Genomic DNA, 20,818 nt, shown 5'->3' on the forward strand with positions numbered 1-20,818 from the left:
TCATCAGCTAATTTCATTGATTTACATGGGCCATTTTTTAAAGCAAATATTGATAAGATATGATTGTGATTAATTAAATGAGACACATGTTGACTCCTATAATGTTTACTTGATACATTTTTACAATACCACGTATCCACTATTGGTAAAACAATCACTGAACATGATTTACAATTGATCTAATATACAGTGTTCACTTTTTTGGAGATCAGTCAAATAAACAAATCAGATGAACAAAACGCTCATATTTTACTATTTTCCACCAAACTCTGAACTGTGAATGTTGTCCTGGGAGCTAACGACTAGTTAGAACACCATATAAAACTGTTATCTTCAACCTAGAACACCGTACAATCCCACTCACAGCACCCTAGAATCCAGCAATCTTCCACTCTAAGCACCCTAAATATTCTACTATCTTCTACCCAGAGCATCCTAAATATCCAACTATCTTTTACCCAGAGCACCCTAAATATCCAGCTATCTTTTACCCAGAACACCCTAAAATTCCAGCACCCTAAATGTCCAGCTATTTTCTACCCAAGACACCCTAAAATCCACCAAGACGCCCCTAAATATCAATGTTTCAACCAGAACACTTTAAAAAAAACGTAATCTTCTACCCAAAGCACCCTAAATTCCAGTAATCTTCCACCCAGAGCAACCTAAAGTTCAGTAATCTTCCACCACCCTAAAAACACAGCTTTTTTTCAACCAGACTACTCAGAACACCCTAAAAATCTAGCCATCATTTAACCGAAGCCTAATTACTGCCAGAGCACCCTAGAAACTACTCAGAACACCCTAAAACCAGTGATTCTCTACCTAGTGCACCCTAAAAGCTCAGTGATTTTTCTACCAAGAGCACCCTAAAATCATTAAACCAGAGCCTAATTTCTGCCAGCACCCTAGAAACTACTCAGAACACCCTTTAAATCTAGGAAGCTTCCACCAAAAGCACCTTAAAAATCTAGCTAGCTTTAACCCAGAGCCTAATTCCCACCAGGGCACCCTAGGAACTACTCAGAAAACCCTAAAAACTAGTGATCTTCTACCTAGAGCACCCTAAAATCCAGTAATCGTCCATCCTGAACACCCTAAAAAAATCTATAGTTCAACCAGAGCCCAGTTCCTACTTAAGCACCCTAGAAACTACTCGGAACACCCTAAAAATCCATGCATCTTTAACCCAGAGCCTTATCCTTATCTTTCCCTCCAGAAAACCCTAGAAATTAGTCAGAGCACCCTAAAATCCAGTAATCTTCTAGAGCACCCTAAAAATCCAAAACCCAGAGAACCATAGAAACTACCAGCAATCTTCCACCCAGAGCATTCTAAAAAAATCCAGCTATATTTAACCTAGAGCTCAGTTTCTACCAGAGCACACTAGAAACTAGTCAAAACCAACTAAAACTAGTGATCTTCTATCCAGGGCACCCTAAAAATCCAGCAATTTATCACCCAGAGCCCCCTAAAAATCCAGCTACCTTTAACCCAGAGCCTAAAATTACTACCAGAACACCTTAAAAACTAGTGATCTTCTATCTAGAGCACCCTAAAATCCAGTAATCTTCCACCAAGAACACCCTAAAAAAGCATCTATATTTCAACCAGAGCCTAATTCCCACCAGAGAACCCTAGAAACTAGTCAAAACACCCAAAAACTAGTAATCTTCCATCTAGAGCACCCTAAAATCCAGTAATCTTCCACCAAGAACACCCTAAAAAAGCGTCTGTATTTCAACCAGAGATAATTCCCACCAGAGAACCCTAGAAACTAGTCAAAACACCCAAAAACTAGTGATCTTCCATCTAGAGCACCCTAAAACCCAGTAATCTTCCACCAAGAACCCCCTAAAAAAGCATCTATATTTCAACCAGAGCCTAATTCCCACCAGAGAACCCTAGAAACTAGTCAGAACTTGTCAGAAACTAGTCAGAACTAGTCAGAACACTCTAAAACTAGGGATCTTCTAGCCCTAACCCTAACTAGGGATCTTCTAACCCTAACCCTAACCCTAACCCTAGAAACTAGTCAAAACACCCTAAAACTAGGAATCTTCCATCTAGAGCACCCTAAAATTCAGTAATCTTCCACCAAGAACACCCTAAAAAAGCATCTATATTTCAACCAGAGCCTAATTCCCACCAGAGAACCCTAGAAACTAGTCAGAACACCTTAAAACTAGTGATCTTCCATCTAGAGCACCCTAAAATCCAGTAATCTTCCACCAAGAACACCCTAAAAAAAGCATCTGTATTTCAACCAGAGCCGAATGTCCCTCAGAGAACCCTCAAAACATCCTAAAAACCAGTAATATTCCACCCAGAGCACCCTAAAAACCAGTGGACTTCTGCCATCCCTAGAGTGCCCTAGAGAACACCCTGAAAAAGCTATATTCCTAAACACCTAAAAATCGAGAGCACCCTAAAACAGCTTCTTTTGACCCAGAAAACCCTAGAAACCAACTCAGAACACAGTCTATCACCAGAACACTCTGCTGAACACCCATATCTTTAGTCTTATGGTATGTACATGGTATATCAAGGCATTTTCAAAAGAGTGTTATTACTTCAGTCTCCATGTGGATGGGGAGTAAAGCCATGGGAAACAGCGAGAACTCTGAGAGATTGAATTGTAAATGAAAGTTAGAGAAAGCGAGCATGAGATTCAAAGTCTCTCTAAAGACTTATTATTACATTACAGCTCAGAAAATGAAGAAAGTTGAGCAGAGCGGAGTTTAGAGTAGGCAGCAGTTCTGCTGTTTTCATCTTCTGAAATAAAGTGTCGGGAAGGTTGAAGAGATCTGTGCCGAGCTCGAATCAAATGCAGATTGCTTAATTACTTCAAGTTCAGAGCATGTCTGACTCTCATTAATAGTAATATGTGACTGTGCCAGTTCATCCGTAATGTCATTAACGGCTTTCATTGCTTATATTTAATTTCACTTAAGGTTATCAAACCCGTGTGGGTTTTAAACCCATCTTCGGCAGCAGCTTTAATACTCCACAACTGTGCGATAGGACATAATACATACTGTATCTACTCATCTGCCGGCCACTGTATTAGGCACACCGCTCATTAGTGCAAATAACTAATCAGCAAATCACACGTGTAGAGTGACTCTTATATTAGTATGTATTTAGGGCATGTAGATGTGCTCGAGACTACCTGCTGAAGTTTAAAATGTTAAACTGAGGCTCAGTATCACCACATTAACACATCTTCAAAACCACAGCTTTTACTAAGTGGTATGTCCGTTTGTCTACAAGTTTCAGGTGACTAAAACTGAAAACTTTCTGGAAATAGCCGCTATAAATATAGTTTTCATGATACCTCATGATGTCAGCGTGCATCTAATTTATTTTATTTGGATCTAAGAGTATTTTCAAACCTGCCTTATTTAGTTTGGTTGCATCGCAGAGTTCGTTTTCCCTCTTGGTGCGGTTCATTTGGGCAATCGCACTCAAATGCTCACCAAATCAGACTAAAAAAGCATACCGAGTCCTCCTTGAAGAGATGATCTTGGAATGCTTTCGAACAAACCATGGAGTGGTTAGTTTGTGGAGAGAACATGATCCAAACTTAAACAGACCCAACCAGAAAAACTGCGCCTTTTTGGACTACTCCAACTGCCGTAGTCCAATACGCTATGCATTATTGGATGTGGAGGAATAATATTATTTGACAGCACTTTACCAAGAATTTTAAACAGAGATTGAGAGGAAAAAACATTACCTGATGGATAGTTGGTAATATTTCCGGAAGATGACCATGTCGCAGTTTAGCTAAATTAATTCACGCGTCCTCCTGAGGTGACTTGCGTTGTGCCTTTGCCATTTGCAATGCATTAAAACATTGTTTTCCAGCCGCAGCCGCACTTCATTCTCAAAATCAGTGCCTAATTTCTGAATTGGGAGGTCCCGGAACAGATCGGGGTAATGAATCCGACATGTTAACAGAGGATGTAGAGGTCGCGCGCGCGATAGTGGAGACTGGGGGCGGGGGTTGGATGGGGGGGGTGTTGGATGGCGGAGGAGTATTGGATGGCAGAGGGGTGTTGGGATGAAAGTGAAGACCGGTGGGTTTTGATGGACAAAAGTGAAGAAGGTTGGGGAGTCGCGGAAGAAAGTGAACAGCAGACGGGGGAGGATGGCAGTTAAGGAGGGGTATCGGTAAAATGAGGTGCCAATTTTAGCACAAAATAAGCCCTGCTCGAAATGTATAGTTTGTCCAAAGTTAGGTATACAAACTATAGAGGATACTATGACCAGGGATACAATCAGCCAGCGCAGTCGTAGCTCCACAGTAAAAAGCCACATTTTGTTTCTGCCGGTTTGTTTACTTGCGGGAGTTCCATTGGCATTTTGACACATGTTAATTTTGGCCAATCGAAAAGTAGTTTTAGAAATATGTTCAATAACTTCTGGCCAATGAGTGATGTGGAATTTGTCACATGACTGCATTTTGGTTCTTTTCAACTGGTTCGGACCAAAGCAATCAGTATGGCGCGAAAACAACCCAAAAGGGCAAAATAATGCTACAATGTATCATTTGTTGACCTTGGTCTGGACCAAATGAATCGAACCACAGATGTAAAAACACCCTAATTGATCCAGCCAGTCACTTCCTCTAGTTTACCCACGGGATGTTGTTTATCTTACAAGAATTTTATTCTCAAGATGAATCTGACTTTAAATGTGCACGTGGATGCGATTTTAGGCAAATTTCCTACATTCATGTAAATTGTGTTGCACATCCTGCACCATTCAAGGTGCATGAAGCTATTTGCCTCTGTTTAACCATTTGAATTGATTTAGCATGAGGCTTTTATCACCGCCTGTTGATTTGGCATACCCTTGACAGTGCATCACAGTTTGTGTTTTCATGTTTCCAGTGATTTTTTTTTTTTTTAATAAAGCAGAGAAACTCAAATAACTGAGTACGTGTGGACATGGCATAAGCTGGAGGATAGGGATTTAAGTGACTTTTTACATGCTAGAGGCCAGAGGGACTGGTCTATTTCAGAAACTGCTGATCTACTGGGATTTTTTTATATACACGGCCATCTGTAGGGTTTACAGAGAATGGTCAGAAAGAGAGAAAATATCCAGTAATGAGCAGTTCTGTGGGCAAAAATGTCTTCTTGCTACCAGAGGTTAGAGGACTGACTGATTCAGCTGATAGAAGGTGTAATAACACTGACAATGTTCACAGTGTCCATCTTGCTCTGGCTACAATGCATAAATGGCTCCCAATTATCTACTGGTATATCATATATATTTTACTGTGCATAACCTGGGAATCACTTATCATAACTACCACACAAAACACTGCAGCTTCCACCCATAATACCCTAAAATTATACAGAACATCCTAGCTTTTTAACTAAAGTTTTAACCACAGAGAACACCTACCAATTACCTGGAACAGCTCAGAAGTTATCTAGAACCCTGTAGCAACCAACTACACTTTCTAAATCCTAGACCACCCTAGTAACTGCCAAGAACACCATAGTGAACACCTACAGTAGTAGGTGATTAGTAGGTAGTAGAAAAAACCCCCAGAACACTAACAAAAGTAACCTAACCACCTACAACACCACAGTAACCATCATAAACACCCTAATCCCTAATCAGTAGATAGCCTAGAATCCAGAACATCATAGCAACCACTCACAACACCATAATAAACCACCTCAACTACAACCCAGAACCCCTGGCAACCACTTAAACTACTTTAACAACCAACTAACACAACTACCACTAACAGAAGCCAAGCAACCACATAGAAAACAAGAGCAAATACTCAGAAAATCACATAAAACACCCTAGCAACCACATTTAGTAGCTACAACCCAGAACATATCATACAATAGCCATCACCTAGAGCATCCTTGCAACTGCCCTAGCATAAATCAAGAACATGTCAAAACACCCTTGAAACCATCCAAAATACCATTACCAATCCCCTATAACACCCTAGCAACGATATAGGACAACTTAGTAAATACCCAGAGCACCTTAGCAACCACCTACATTAGCTATCATTCATAACACGCAAGCAACCATCTAGAATACTCAAGGAATCCTCTATAGCAGTCTAACAAACCACCCAGAGCACCCTAGCAGCCATATAGAATACATCAGCAAATACCCAGAGCACCCTAGCAACAACCAGCAGTAGGTATTATCCATAATACAATAGCAACCATCTTGAATACCCTAGCAATCGCCTAGAGCACCCTAGCAACTAACCAGAACAACCAAACACACATCCAAAACACCCTAACAACCACCCAGAACATCATAGCAACCATATAAAATACCTAGAACACCCTAGCAACCATCTACAATTGCTGTCATTCATAACACCCTAGCAACCATCTAAAACTCTCTACCAAGCACTCAGAATTCCATAACAACCACGTAGAACACTTCAGTAAATACCCAGAACACCCTAGCAACCAACACAAACACCCTTGCAACCAGCCAGAACACCCAAACACACACTCAAAACACCCCAGCAACCACCCAGAACACCATGGCAACCATATAGAACAGTAGCAGTAGATACCCAGAGCACCCTAGCAACCACCTACAATAGCTATATTTAATAACACCCTAGCAACTACCTAGAACTCTCTACTAAACACCCATAACATCATAGCAACAATAAAGAACACCTCAGTAAATACTTAGATCATTCTAGTAACCATCTTTTGAAGCTGCTATCTATAATACCCTAGAAAACACTTTAAATACCCTAAGAATAACCTAGAACACCCTAGCAACCAGCCTTAGCACCCAAAACACCCTAGACACAATGGCAACCATATAGAACACCCCAGTAAATACCCAGAACACCCTAGCAACCAAAAACAAAAGTGATCTTTCATAACACCCTAGACACCATCTAGAAATTTGAATCTAGAAGCACTCAGAACGTCATAGCAACCATGTAGAACACCTCAGTCACTACCCAGAGCACTCCACGTAGTAACCACGTACACTAGCTATCATCCAAAATACCCTACAAACCATCTTGAATACCCTAGGAATCACCTAGAACACCCTGACAACCAACCCAAAACACCCTAGCAACCACCCAGAACACCTTAGCAACCATATAGAACACCTAAGCAACCACCTACATTAGCTATCATTCATAACACTCTAGCAACCATCTAAACAGCCAGCACATTAGAGCAACCATATAGAACCCCTTAGTAAATAACCAGTGCATCTCAGCAACCACCTAGAGTAGCTATCATCCACAATACACTAGCAACCACCCAGAAGATCCAAACACACCCTGAACACTCTAACGACCACCCAGAACATCCTAACAACGGTATAACATACCTAGAACACCCTAGCAACCATCTAGAACTCTTTAATAAACCCCCAGCACATCATGGCAATCATACCGAACACCTCCGTAAATACTAAGAGCACCCTAGTAACCACCTACACTAGCTATTATCCATACCAATACCCTAGAAAAAATATCTCGAATAAACTAGGTATCACCTAGAACAGCCTAGCAACCACCAAAACACCATAGCAACTGCTTAGAGCACCTTAGCAACCATATAGAACATCTAGAACACCCTAGCAACCACCTAAAACACCCTAGCAACTGCCCAGAACACCTTAGCAACCATTTAGAACAACTACAACACCATAGTAACTACCTACAATAGGTATCATTCAAAACACTCTATCAACCTTCTACAACTTTCTAGCAAACACCCTGAAAACAACTTAATAACCCCTTAGCAATACCCCCCCCCCCCCCTCCAAAGAGAAATTCCTTTGTGTCTGTGTATTATAATCTGCATGCGCCACTTCAGCAAATCTAAAAAATTTCAGAGCATCATTACGCAAAGGCAGACAGTGAAGCTGTACTTCAAAGCCAAGCGAGGATATTATTATTACAGACAAGAGGGATTTGCTTGATTAACGGGCAGCTCTGATAAGAGACCATGTCTATACAGCGAGTTACAGACTATTAGTCAGAGAGATCCGGTGACTTTCACCCAAAGGGAGACGCGCTGTTAATCAAAGCAGACTCTCCCTCTATTTCTCTCGGTGGAAAAAAGCCTTTCAAACACCCTCCGGAAAATTACAGTCCTCTCCCGGATATCTCGACAATAATGTCCAAACACTCCACCTCGCCGACAACAAGCAGCAGAACCAGCAAAAACAGAATTAGGCAGCTGCATGAAGGCATCGTATATCAGAGAACGCAACACCTGCACTCGTAGCCTTATGGAATCAGATATCTTCAGATACTGTTTGATTTGAGTTTAATTTGTCACTGGTAGAAAACAATCTCTCGTCCAATATAACATACCGTACAGATGTTTGAAGGAGGTCGTGTGCCAGCATAACAATCATTTCATGCGCTCACCTGTATTGTTTACGTGTGTCGTATCGGCCTGCGTTGGTTTCTCGGATCTTCGTCGCCAGGACTCGTACAATATTTACAAACAGAATGAAATTCAACTGCAAGGAAGATAAGACAAACAAAACGTGTTTAATTCACAGCTGGACTGTTTAAAATTTAAGATGTTCAGGGGAATACAAATCTCTCTATCTCTCTCTCTATATATATTACATTTATTATATTTAATATTATATTGTATTGCATTTACTCATATTTAGTCGATTTTTTCAGATGATCGTCTGTCACAAATACTGCAGAAAAGCATGGTTTCGGTTATTAATGTAAGTTAGCTTGTTGTTAGCATGTTGTTATCATGAATTAGCATGTTAACATGTTGGTAGTTTGTTGGTAGCGTATTTTATTGTTAACTTGAGTTAGCATGAGTTAGCTTGTTAACATGTTGTTAAGATGTTGTTATGAGTTAGCTCGTTGTTGCATGTTGTTAACATGTTATTAGCGTGAGTCAGCATGTTAGCATGAATTAGCGTATTTTTTGCATGTTGTTAGCGTGAAGTTTTTGCATGATGTTCGCTTGTTGGTAGTGTGTTTTAGCATGTTGTTAACGTGTGTTAGCATGAGTTAGCTGGTTGTTACCATATTAACATGTTAACGTCAGCATTTTGTTAGCATGAATTTTTAGCAAATTAGCACGAGTAAACATGTTGGTGTGATTTAGCATGTTGTTAGCGAGAATTAGTATGAGTTAGCTTGTTGTTAGCATGTTGTTAACATGTTGTTAGTGTGAGTCAGCATGTTGTTAGGGTGAATTTACATGGTTTAACATGTTAGTATGAGTTAGAATGTTAGTGGGAGTTAGCATGTTGTTAGCGTGAGTTTATATGAGTTGGCTTGTTGTTAGCATTTTGTTAATGCTAATTAGTATGTTGTTAGCTTGTTGTTAGCATGGATTAGCATGAGTTAGCATGTTGTTAGCTTGTTTTTAGCATGGATTAGCATAAGTTAGCATGTTGTTAGCTTGTTGTTTGAGTGAGTAAACATGATTTAGCTTGTTGTTAGCATGTTGTTAGCCTGAGTCAGCATGTTGTTAGATAGAAATGGCGTGTTTTAGAATATTAGCTTGCTGTTAGTGTGAGTTATCGCGTTGAAAGATTGAGTTAGCATGTTGTTAGCATTAATTGGTGTGTTTTTAGCCTGTTGTTAGCATGTGTGAGTTAGCATGTTGTTAAGATAGGTTAGCATGTTGTTACCATGTTGTTAACACAAGTTAGCATGAGTTAAAATGTTGTTAACATGAATTATTCTGTTTTTAGCGTGTTGTTAGCATGTTGTAAACGTTGTTAGCATGAGTAAGCATGTTGTTAGTGTGAATTAGCATTTTGTTAGCATGCTGTTAGCATGGTGTTAGTGTGATCTCTGGGAGCTTTCTTTGCCATTCCAGATGACTTTTATAATAAGTTTGTTCATTGCAGATATAATATTTATACTTTATACTGCACATTATTTCTGTTAAGTGACAAGACCTTTGTCTAAGCAAAGTAAGACCTTACTGTCCTAAAAAAAAAGGCATGATCTTATTTTATTTAGGTAAAATAAGCGTAATCTAGAGGCCTTTGCCTTTCATATAAACCACTTCTGATACCAAATGATCAAATCGGAATAAATTAAATGAAATATACAAATAATTACACTAAACATTCTATTAATAAAGGATATTTTATCCATCATTTCTAATTCCAGCTTTAGTTTAATCAATTCTCGCAAAAAAAAAAAAAAAAAAGTGTGATCATTTTACTTCATTGTCTGAATTGGCAGCACAACAGGCAATTTTGTTCCAGAAGTGATTAAAATATCATCTCCACTCCAGAATGCCATTAAACACAACATGGCCTCTCCCGAAAAATGAACTGAGTTCATGATGTGGCAGAAATGTTCATTATTCTTCAGGAATGAGAGACAGATTGACTAGAGAGAAAGGTTTTAAAGTTCCTTAAATTAACTACTTTAAAAAAGCTCCGTTGAGGAATTACTCCGCCAAAGCGTGATGAGCTCCCGTTGTCGCTGAGCCGTGAACGTTTTTAACAGGTTTCAGTCATTTCTCTCATTCCGCTTTACCTATTTTGTACGTCTTAATCAATACACCATAGAAATTGTTAGTCGTGATGAGCGCTTGTGCGTGGATTCATCTGTGTGTGTTAAGTCCTAATTTATATGTTTTGTTGACAGGCAGCAGCAAGCAGGAAAATACATTTGCATTCTGTCGCATAATTACAGCTCTCCTGGCGTTCAGACGTTCTCCATTACTGCGCTTACACTCGGCAAAGCCAATAATTAACGGCATAATGTCTCCGTCTGCCCATCCAGCAGATAAATATATGCATGCAACCGCTAACTGGTCAATCACATTCAGTCACAGCACGTCAACAAAACGATAGTGCGCCGCAATCCCGATCGACCTTTTGACATGCTGGATTACAGGATTTTGAGGCTTTCATTTAGAGCGCGGGGCGTTGGGGTTGAATTCGAGGTTAATGGGAAGACAGCTGCATCTCTTAACAACTGCTTTGATGGCACTTTTGGCATTGCAGTGCAATCTGGCGCCCTCTGAGGCGTTGACGACTGCCGGATGGAATATTATGCAACTTTCAGTTAGCCTAAAAATGAGTATTTTGTTGTGAAGTTGAGGCGACACGGTGGCTCAGTGGTTAGCATTGTAGCCGTACAGCAAGAAGGTCACTGGTTCGAGTCCCGGCTGGACCAGTTAGCATTTCTGTGTGGAGTTTGCATGTTCTCCCCATGTTCCCGTGGACTTCCTCCAGGTGTTACAGTTTCCCCCACAGTCCAAAGACATGCTCTATACTGTAGGTGAATTGAATAAACTAAAATTGGCCGTAGTATATAAGTATGTGTGTGAATGAGTGTGTATGGGTGATTCACAGTACTGGGTTGCGGCTGGAAGAGCATAAAATTTATGCTGGAATAGTTGGTGGTTCATTCTGCAGTGGTGACTCCTGATAAATAAGGGACTAAGCTAAGGAAAAGGAAAGAATGTTTAATTGACCACTAGAATAAAAAGAAATAAACATTAAATATTATGACTACGTTAACGGTTATAGCAGTTCAAATGACTGATAAGAATGTCTGATTTAATCTAAGCATTTTCTGCGTTGTAAAACATATGCTGAAATAGTTGGCGGTTCATTCCGCTGTGGTGACTTTTAAAGTTCTCGCTTGTTTTTGTCCCATTTAAAAAACGTTTGTTTTTTTTAACTCATCCCATTGAAATGGTCTTGAAAAAAACGCATTTGTAACTTTTCATTTTGACTTTTCTATTTGACTTTTTCTATCGTGACTTTTTTTATTTTTGATTCCATTGCCTTTTTTTGCGCCTGGCAATCCTGAATTGTGTGATGTAAACTTAATTATGAGTTTACGTCTTGCTATTCTGACATTTCCCCCAAAACCGTGACTTAATTTCTCACAATTGTGAGAGTTTATTATTTTCTCTTGCACTAATCTTGTCATTTTGAGCTTATGGCCAATCCCATTTCTATTTTTGTACCCCTTCCCCTTCCCCTTGGCTCTTACAACTGAGTGTTAAGGGAAAAGGCTTCAAAATTTACCCCTAAGAATTGGGACAACACTACAGCACCTGTACACGTCATCATATGTCATCGCGATCTCTTGCTTCATATATACCATAAATACACAATGTTTTTTAAGAGATGTTGAGTGATTGTAAGAAAGTGTCTGGTGCAAATGTGTGTTAAAATGACAGAGAGATGAAAGAGTGTGATTTCTACTGGTGGTTTGTCAAGCCCACTCACACTGAGTATTGCATAATATTTTGAAGTTGTCATGTCGTGGGGTGGGGGAAAAGAAGAGGGGTTCCAGGTTATTGAATTAACATCTCACAATTTTCACTTTTTCTTATAATTCTGAAGTTAAATTTCACAATTTTGACAAAAAATCACTTGCGATATAGATTTACAATTCAGAGTTTTCATCTCAATTTAAGTTACGCATCTCATTCTAATTTTATACCTCCCAGTTTTGAATTAACATCTTACAATTTGAAGATTTCTTGCAATGTACACTTTACATTTCATAATTTGAGATTTATTTGTAATTTTGAGTATAAATGACAATTTTTTCAATATACATCTCATAATTCTGAGTTTGTTTCTTGCCATTTTACGTACACATCTCACAATTTTGAGTTATTATTTTTTCCATTTTGACTTTCTAGCAATTCTTCATTTAAATCCCACATTACAGTTAATTTCATGCAATTCCATATTTAGATCTTATTTTGAGTTTACATTTCTAACTACTTTGAGTTATCATATCAGTTTACATCCCTCAAATCTAACTTTCGTAAAGCAATGTTGACTTTATTTCTCATAACTGCTAATGCACAGGCACTTTTGACTTATTTCTAGGAATGCTGCATTTGTATCCCACAGTTCAGACTGTTTTGTTTTTGCTGAGGTCGTTACTTAAAATAGCTGAGATAAACCCTGAGTAATGTGCCGGTGCTACAGTATGTAAAGCACAGAAGGAAAGAAGTAAAGTCCCAAATATAGCCTTTAACTGTACGCCAAAAGAAAACACAGGAAACACAAAGCAAATGAAGCAGCAATAGATCGTATTCAGCAAACGACAACATTGACACCGAAGAATGAAATGAAACAGTTCAGGGACTTAAATACTTGGAAGGAGAAAAGAAAACTGAGACAAAAATGAATAAAAGCTTAGGAAATTTAAAATAAATGCCACTAGACATGATAAAAAAAAGAATCTAAGATTACAATACTGAAAACGAATACATAAAACCAATACAGTAGTATTTTAAAAATCACACTAATTTAGTGAATGCGACTAGTAAATAGTTCCTCACCCCAATTGCAGTCAGTATAGGAACTTGGTAAATCCATTTAATGTTGCCCGCGCTCAACTCCCAACACCTTGGGAAACAAGACAGAAATATCCCTTTATTCATTTATATATATATAAACAGATTGTTTGTCAGTGTGTGTTTTGGGCTTTTTCTGAGAAGTCTGGATATGATATACAGAAAGCCCACCTTGCATCCGCCAGCGTTGCCCTGACGACAGCCCAGGTCGACACGAAGAGAGCTGGCACACCTGCGGTCGCACAAACGAGAAAATGACAAGATTTATCAACTGTAATTCAGCATTGGCGCACAGAGGCATGCACAACACTTGTCATAAACACACCGGAACAACACAACTTTCAATTGCTTTTACTCAGAGCCGAGCAGATTCTATAAGAGGAAAGCCTCCTGAACGTCTCCTTGACCCTCCTGAGATCAAACCAAGTGAACCAAGTATATAGTTACTCCAGATTTAAAGGTTTCCAGAACACGTCATTCACTTGCTTTTAGTCAAAAATCAAACAAACAAACCAAAATAAATAAATGCAACTTCCTATTTACATTTTTTTGGTCGAGCCCCCTAAATGTCACATTGACAATCCAAATAATAAATCAAATGTTGAGTATGTATTCCAGAACACACCTTCACCTGCTGTTAGTCTAAAACAGGGATCACCAAACTTGTTCCTGGAGGGCCGGTGTCCTACAGATTTTAGCTCCAACCCTATTTAAAAACACCTGAACAAGCTGATCAAGGTCTTTCTAGGTATACTTGAAACACCCAGGCAGGTGTGTTAAGGCAAGTTGGAGCTAAACCCTGCAGGGCACCAGACCTCCAGGAATGAGATTGGTGACCCCTGGTCTAAAAGCACATAGCCCCACCCCTAATTCATACTATTGGAACAAGTCTCCTAAAATTTACCTCAACCCTCCAAATGACAATTAAAATTTGAATTATGTCAATTCCACAGATTTATAGGTTTCCAGTACACCACTCTCATGTGTTATTGGTAAAAAACATATAGCCAAACCCCAAACTCACACTATTGGCAGAGCCTCCTTAATGTCTCATTGACAGTCCAAAAGAATAAACCAAATATCAAGTATGTTGTTTCTGCAGATGTAGCAATTTCCAGAACACGCCCCACTCAATTGCAATTGGTTAAAGAAAAAAGATACTGTAGCCCCACCCCAAATTCACTCCATTGGCTGAGCCTTCTAATATATATATATATATATATATATATATATATATATATATATATATATATATATATATATATATATATATATATTAGGGATGTGCGGAGCAGCCGGTATTTGTATATATATTAGGGATGTGCGGAGCAGCCGGTATTTGTATTTGTATTTGTTGAGGGGGAAAAGTATTTGTATTTGTATTTGTATTCGAGTAAAATTCAAAATGGCGCAAAAATATATATTTTTTTCTATTACACTTCTAATTTACGTTATACTGAAAGTATTGTTTAATTATACCTATTATATAAATTATAGACATGCAATATTGGCTGTTGTTTTTGAACATGTGATAAGAAATGTCATTGAAAAGAAAATAACATAGAAGCCATTATCTCATCCATGGTTAAACCAACAACTAATAAAATACCATTGTGAATATTATGAACCCCACCACCACCGTTCTTGTTAAAGGACACTGAATAGACAGAATAAAAACAAATAATACTTCAAAAAACTGTTCTTCTTCAGAAAGAACTTCTTTCCAATGGACAGAATTCCAAAAACTAAAATTAACTAAATAAATCTAAATAAAACCCTGCCTGGGAGATCTGGCAGAACAAAAGTATTCTATATAATACTAAAAGATACAGCCCTGCTATTGTCATCTGGCAGAATGTGGCTGTGTTGATGGTTTGGTGCTTGTGGAGGATTTAGCAGAACATAGCTGTGCTGATTGAGGGGATTGATGCTTGTGGGGGGTTCACAGACAGTATCAGGAGAGGATGCTTTTAGTGCATGTGATAATACATTACATAGAAGGTTGCGCGGTGGCACAGTGAGTACCACTGTCGCCTCACAGCAAGAAGGTTGCTGGTTCAAGCCTCGACTGGGTTCTCCCCATGTTGGCGTGGGTTTCCTCCAGGTGCTCCGGTTTCCCCCACAGTCCAAACACATGCAATATAGGTGAATTGGGTAAGCTAAATTGTCCCTATTGTATGTGTGTGAAAGAGAGTGTATGGATGTTTCCTAGTGCTGGGTAGCAGCTGGAAGGGCAGCCACTGCGTAAAACATATGCTGGATAAATTGGTGGTTCATTCCACCGTGGCAACCCCAGATTGATAAAGGGACTAAGCCGAAAAGAAAATGAATGATTATGCATAGGAGATGTTGCCAGATGTTTAATATCTCTGCCTCTGCTGATTTCACTTTTGTAAACATTCTACAGTATCAGTTTGTTTTATCTGCAGCACCACTGACTGTAAAATGCTTCCACAAAGAACATGAAGTTTTATTTTTTTTACTGGTGGAGGACCAAGAAATGGCTCAGCAGCACTCTCACTCTTTTTCATGGTGCCCAAATGTATTTGAGGAGTTTCAAGTTAATAAAAAGTGACGGGAAGCTATGCTAAGGTTAACTAGCCTATAGCATATATCTTGCTGTCTGCAAAAGACAGTTATTTAGACGTACCATATAACTCCCATAGGTGCATACTATTCGACACAACTGCAAAAGCATCGTTTTAACCTTTATAAAAGAACGTTAACGTTACTCTGTCAACAGTCTATTGTCTAAATTACCGCGCTAACAGAGCTAACGTTGCGTAAACAAAGAGCACCCGATTGCAAACTTCAAAAATGCAGCGTAATGGAAAATCCCGAACAAACTCCGCTACAAGTTTATAAACTGCATCTGGAACCCAATTAAGGTACAAAATAGTATTTTTTTCGCTCAGCTGAGCCTTCTCTGTCTGCTGCTGTGGAGAAGCGTGTGCCAGAGACCTTTAACCTCCGCCCCACCCTCCGTCTCTCTCTCTCTCTCTCTCTCTCTCTCTCTCTCTCTCTCTCTCTCACTCACTCACTCACTCACGCACTGTGGTCTCAGGAGGAAACGCAGCTTTTTGATATAATGCTTTTCTTGCTCCCGAATACAAATAATTTTTCAAGTATTTGTTCGAAATAAGTATTCGTAAAAACACGCTATTCGTGCCTTTCCGAATACCGTATTCGGGTTCGGCTCCACCCTTAATATATTTATATATATATATAGTGCATCTGGAAAGTATTCATAGCACTTAAATTTTTCCACATTTCTTTATGATTCAGCCTTATTCTAAAATGGATTTAATAAATGAATTTCCTCAAAACTCTACACACAATACCCCATAATTACAATGTGAATTTTTTTAATTGTTGCAAATTTATTTAAAGCAACCCTGAAAAATCACAAATACATACAAAAAGTATTCACAGCCTTTGCTCAATACTTTTTTGATGCACTTTTCGCAGCAGTTACAGCCTCATATCCTTTTGAATAAGATGCCCCAAGCTTGGCACACCTGTCTTTGAGAATTTTTGTCCATTCCTCTTTGCAGTGCCTCTCAAGCTCAGGTTGGATGGGAAGGGACGGTGTACAGCCATTGTCAGATCTCTCCAGAGATGTTCAATCGTTCTGGGCTCTGGCTGGGCCACTCAAGGACATTTGTAGCAAAGCCACTACATTTGATATTTTGGCGGTGTGCTTTGGGTCATTGTCCTGCTGGAAGATGAATTGTCGCCCCAGTCTGAGGTCAAGAGCACTCTGAAGCCGGTCTTCATTCAGGATGTCTTTGTACATTGCTGCATTCATATTTCCCTCTATCCTGACTAGTCTTCCAGTTCCTTCTGCTGAAAAACATCCCCACAGCATGATGCTGCCACCATCATGCTTCACTGTAGGGATGGTATTAGCCTGGTGATGAGTGATGCCTGGTTTTCTCCGAATGTAATACCTGGCTTTTACTCCAAAGAGTTCAATGTTAGTCTCATCAGACCAGAGAATTTTGTTTCTTATGGTCTCAGAGTCCTTCAGATGCCTTTTGGCAAATTCCAGGCCTCCATCTGGCCACTCTACCATACAGGCCTGATTGGTGGATTGCTGCACAGATGGTTGTCCTTCTGTTATGTTCTCCTCTCTTCACAGAAGAACGCTTGAGTTCAGACAAAGTGACCATCGGGCTATTAATCATCTCCTTGCCTAAGGCCCGTCTCCCCTGATCACTCAGCTTAGATGGCCGGTCAGCTCTAGGAAGAGTCTTGGTGGTTCCAAACATCATCCACTTACGGATGATGGAGGCCACTGTGCTCATTGGAACTTTCAGACTAGCAGAAATTTTTTTGTAACCTTCCCCAGCCTTGTGCCTCCTGTCTCTGAGGTCTACAGACAATTCCTTTGTCTTCATGCTTGGTTTGTGCTTTGACATGCACTGTCAACCCTGGGACCTTATATAGACAGATGTATGCCTTTTTAAGTCATGTCCAATCAACTGATTTTACCACAGGTGAACTTCAGTTAAGCTGCTGAAACATCTCAAGAATGATCAGTGGAAACAGAATGTACCTGAGCTCAATTTAGAGCTCCACAGCAAAGCCTGTGAATACTGATGTACATGTAATTTTTCAGGTTTTTCATTTTTAATAAATTTGCAACAATATAAAAAAGTCATTATTATTATAATAAGGGGTATTGTGTGTAGATTGTTGAGAAAATAAATGAGTTTAATCCATTTTGTAATAAGGCTGTAACATAAAACAAATGTGAAAAATGTGAAGCGCTATGAATACTTTCCGGATGCATTGCAAATATAAATTTATATACAAAGTGAATGAGAGAGAGTGAGAGAGAGAAACAAAGAGAGCTCAGCAAAAAATGAAAAGTCTACTTCAAGCAGTTATTATTGGTTTATCCACATCCAGAACTATAAATATAAATATATTATTAAAATTATTTATTATTACATCATTTCTTCATAGTATTTTGAAACTGAAAACAACTTTCCTACATTAACATTGGCTATAAAAAAACATGCTGAGAGTAAAAGACCCAGCGGACATTGATGTATGATGAAGCATCTTCCTAAATACAGAGTTTATTAATTATGAAGAAGCCGAAAGCAGACCTCAGCAAACATGCCGCAGCCACATCTTTTTGATCTGGTGTCTCGGAGTGCTCGAATATGAAAATTTAACCCTCATTAGGTGTTTACTCTACCGCTAACACATCGAACGCCGGGATCATGAATTATTCATCATTGATTATCAAGACACATTAATGTGTTCGGAACATCGATGTGTTTCTTAAATACTAGACGTGGACCCTGTGTCACTGTGGGTTTGTATAACTTAAAACCAACATCTCTGTCACTGGGATTTTAACAAAGTGTCCAAAAACGCAGCAACCTTCCCAGAAGAATTTGCACTTCAAAGATGTCTGCCCGGCTTGCCTGTGGAGTATTTTGCATCAAACTTAATGTATGAATAAATCTGGCTTTAAGTAAGTGTTTGCCGCCTCAAAGCACAGCAGAATGCTTCCACTGCCGTTCCTATGAGCAGATACAACAAAAGCCGTCACACAAGCTGTAGAATTGGTGAGGTTACATCTGGGTAGGACGAATCAATAATGTTTAGAGACAAAAATCATGCGCTCTTACCCCATCCTATGAGGGTGAAACCCCAAAGATATTTGGAGTCGGAGAAGAACGCCATGAAGATGAGGCTGTGAAGGTACAGGCCCTCCACAAGAATCCAGTAGTAGTTCGTCGCCAGGAAATAAATGAAGAACAGGACTGTGATCTTGCAGCCAAACTGAAAATACAAACAGCCAATCAGGATCCTCTAGCCGTTTGAATCCAGCCAATCAGAGGACAACAGTTTGCTCTTATGTAGCTTTTAAGTCATCGGCTGCGTGTACTTCTCGCATACTGATTTTCGAATTCTATGAATTCGGACATACTACTCAACTCGCATACGGATTTTAGCGTACTATATAGTATGGATGAATGCGGTTTCGGACGCAGCTGTAGACTCCATTTTAAATAACCTACTACTCTAGTATATGCTATATTTGAATTTGAACTACACGACCGCTAGAAAAGTACGGTCTATACAGTGTGAATGTGAGTATGAACGAAATTCGGGTGTTCTACATCTAGGGATGCGATTAACCGGTTTCACTATTAACCGCGATTTAATTCGTCACGGTTAATTAATCGTAAAGGCTTCTCAACACCGTGTTTCTGCAAGGAACAAAACTGCAGCAACTAAACGTTATGCCAACTATGCACTAGTTTGTACACCAAGACTAATAACCACACACACTGGACTAACTATGAATGTGGCTATTAACTCAAGCTCGTGCAAGTTCGGTAATTCCAATGAAGGGATGCGCACGCGATGCAACATGCTCACGATTTTCAGGCGCACCTAGTTGAGATGACAGGGGGCTTTTGTGACCGCGGGAATTGCACATGGCTAAAGTTTGAGGAAGAAGCAATGGAAAGTACACAGATTTGCAAACCCACTTAAAGTTACAAATAATGGCGCTGATGAGAGCGATCATGTGGCGAATGCCAGCTGAGATCAACAGAGTGTTTTCGGAGAGAGTGCTGAAAAACTCAATCCTGTTTCACACCGCAAGCATGAGCAAAGCGTGTTTTTTTTTGGCGTCCATGTTAACGGATTAGAGCTTTTATACTGCACACAGAAGCAGTGCGTCAACACGAGGCGTGAGCATCGTTGAAGCAGCAGTGGCGCGATAGTTTTACCGCTAAGTAAGTTTTTGCTGGTGCATTGATAATGACCAAAACACATTGAAAAAGCTATTTTATCCAATAAATGGATCAATAATATCCACTTATTTTTATATATTCAATTAAACAAACTTAAACGATTAGAAGGGCAACAAATATTTAGTTGGGCCCGAACTACAAAACGAAATTAAACTAAATTTTAAACTAGTTTTGAAATAGTGGGGTTTTAAATCAATTAATGCAAATAATCGAAAAAAAACATGAAACCGTGATTATTTCTTAGATTATAATCGTACAACCAAAATTTATAGTTGTTGCATCCCTAACTACATCCGCCATTTCTTATAATCACGTGACCTGCTGTACCCAAGTCAGTTGCATCACTTCACTCCCATTTATGAATTCTCTCCTGTGGCATCATGGGAGAGCATAACATCCATTGGAAGCATACTTTAGAATCTTGCCAGAAATAGTAGTCATTCGGGTACTTCTCGCATACTGTTTTTCGATTACTAATAATTTGGACATACTACTCGGCTCGAATACTATATTTAGCGTACTATATAGTATGAAAGTATGCAATTTCGGACGCAGCCATACTGATTGTATTATTTAGATAAGTGGACATTATGACTCCATTTTTGCATATCTGAGAATTGGGCACTCCCAATTCGCCTACTTACACTATGACCGAAAAGTATGTACTTTTTGAGAGCATAACAAAGAAGTAGGCAAGCTCTGGGACAT

General features: G+C 39.3%; 1 protein-coding gene across 2 annotated transcripts in view; it reads right to left on the bottom strand.

Moving 5' to 3' along the window:
- The window catches only part of pth2rb (parathyroid hormone 2 receptor b), a 60,573-nt gene that overhangs the window by 10,383 nt on the left and 29,372 nt on the right, over window positions 1-20,818 (bottom strand). For both annotated transcript variants that reach the window (XM_017353489.3, XM_073937362.1), the window contains 4 exons: window positions 18,974-19,127; window positions 13,497-13,557; window positions 13,311-13,377; window positions 8,417-8,511 (listed from right to left, as the gene is read on the bottom strand). In XM_017353489.3, coding sequence (XP_017208978.2) covers window positions 8,417-8,511; window positions 13,311-13,377; window positions 13,497-13,557; window positions 18,974-19,127 — 377 coding nt within the window. The remainder of the gene's footprint in view (window positions 1-8,416; window positions 8,512-13,310; window positions 13,378-13,496; window positions 13,558-18,973; window positions 19,128-20,818) is intronic.

Source organism: Danio rerio, chromosome 22, assembly GCF_049306965.1.
Source record: "Danio rerio strain Tuebingen ecotype United States chromosome 22, GRCz12tu, whole genome shotgun sequence".
NCBI classification, from domain to species: Eukaryota; Metazoa; Chordata; class Actinopteri; order Cypriniformes; family Danionidae; genus Danio; species Danio rerio.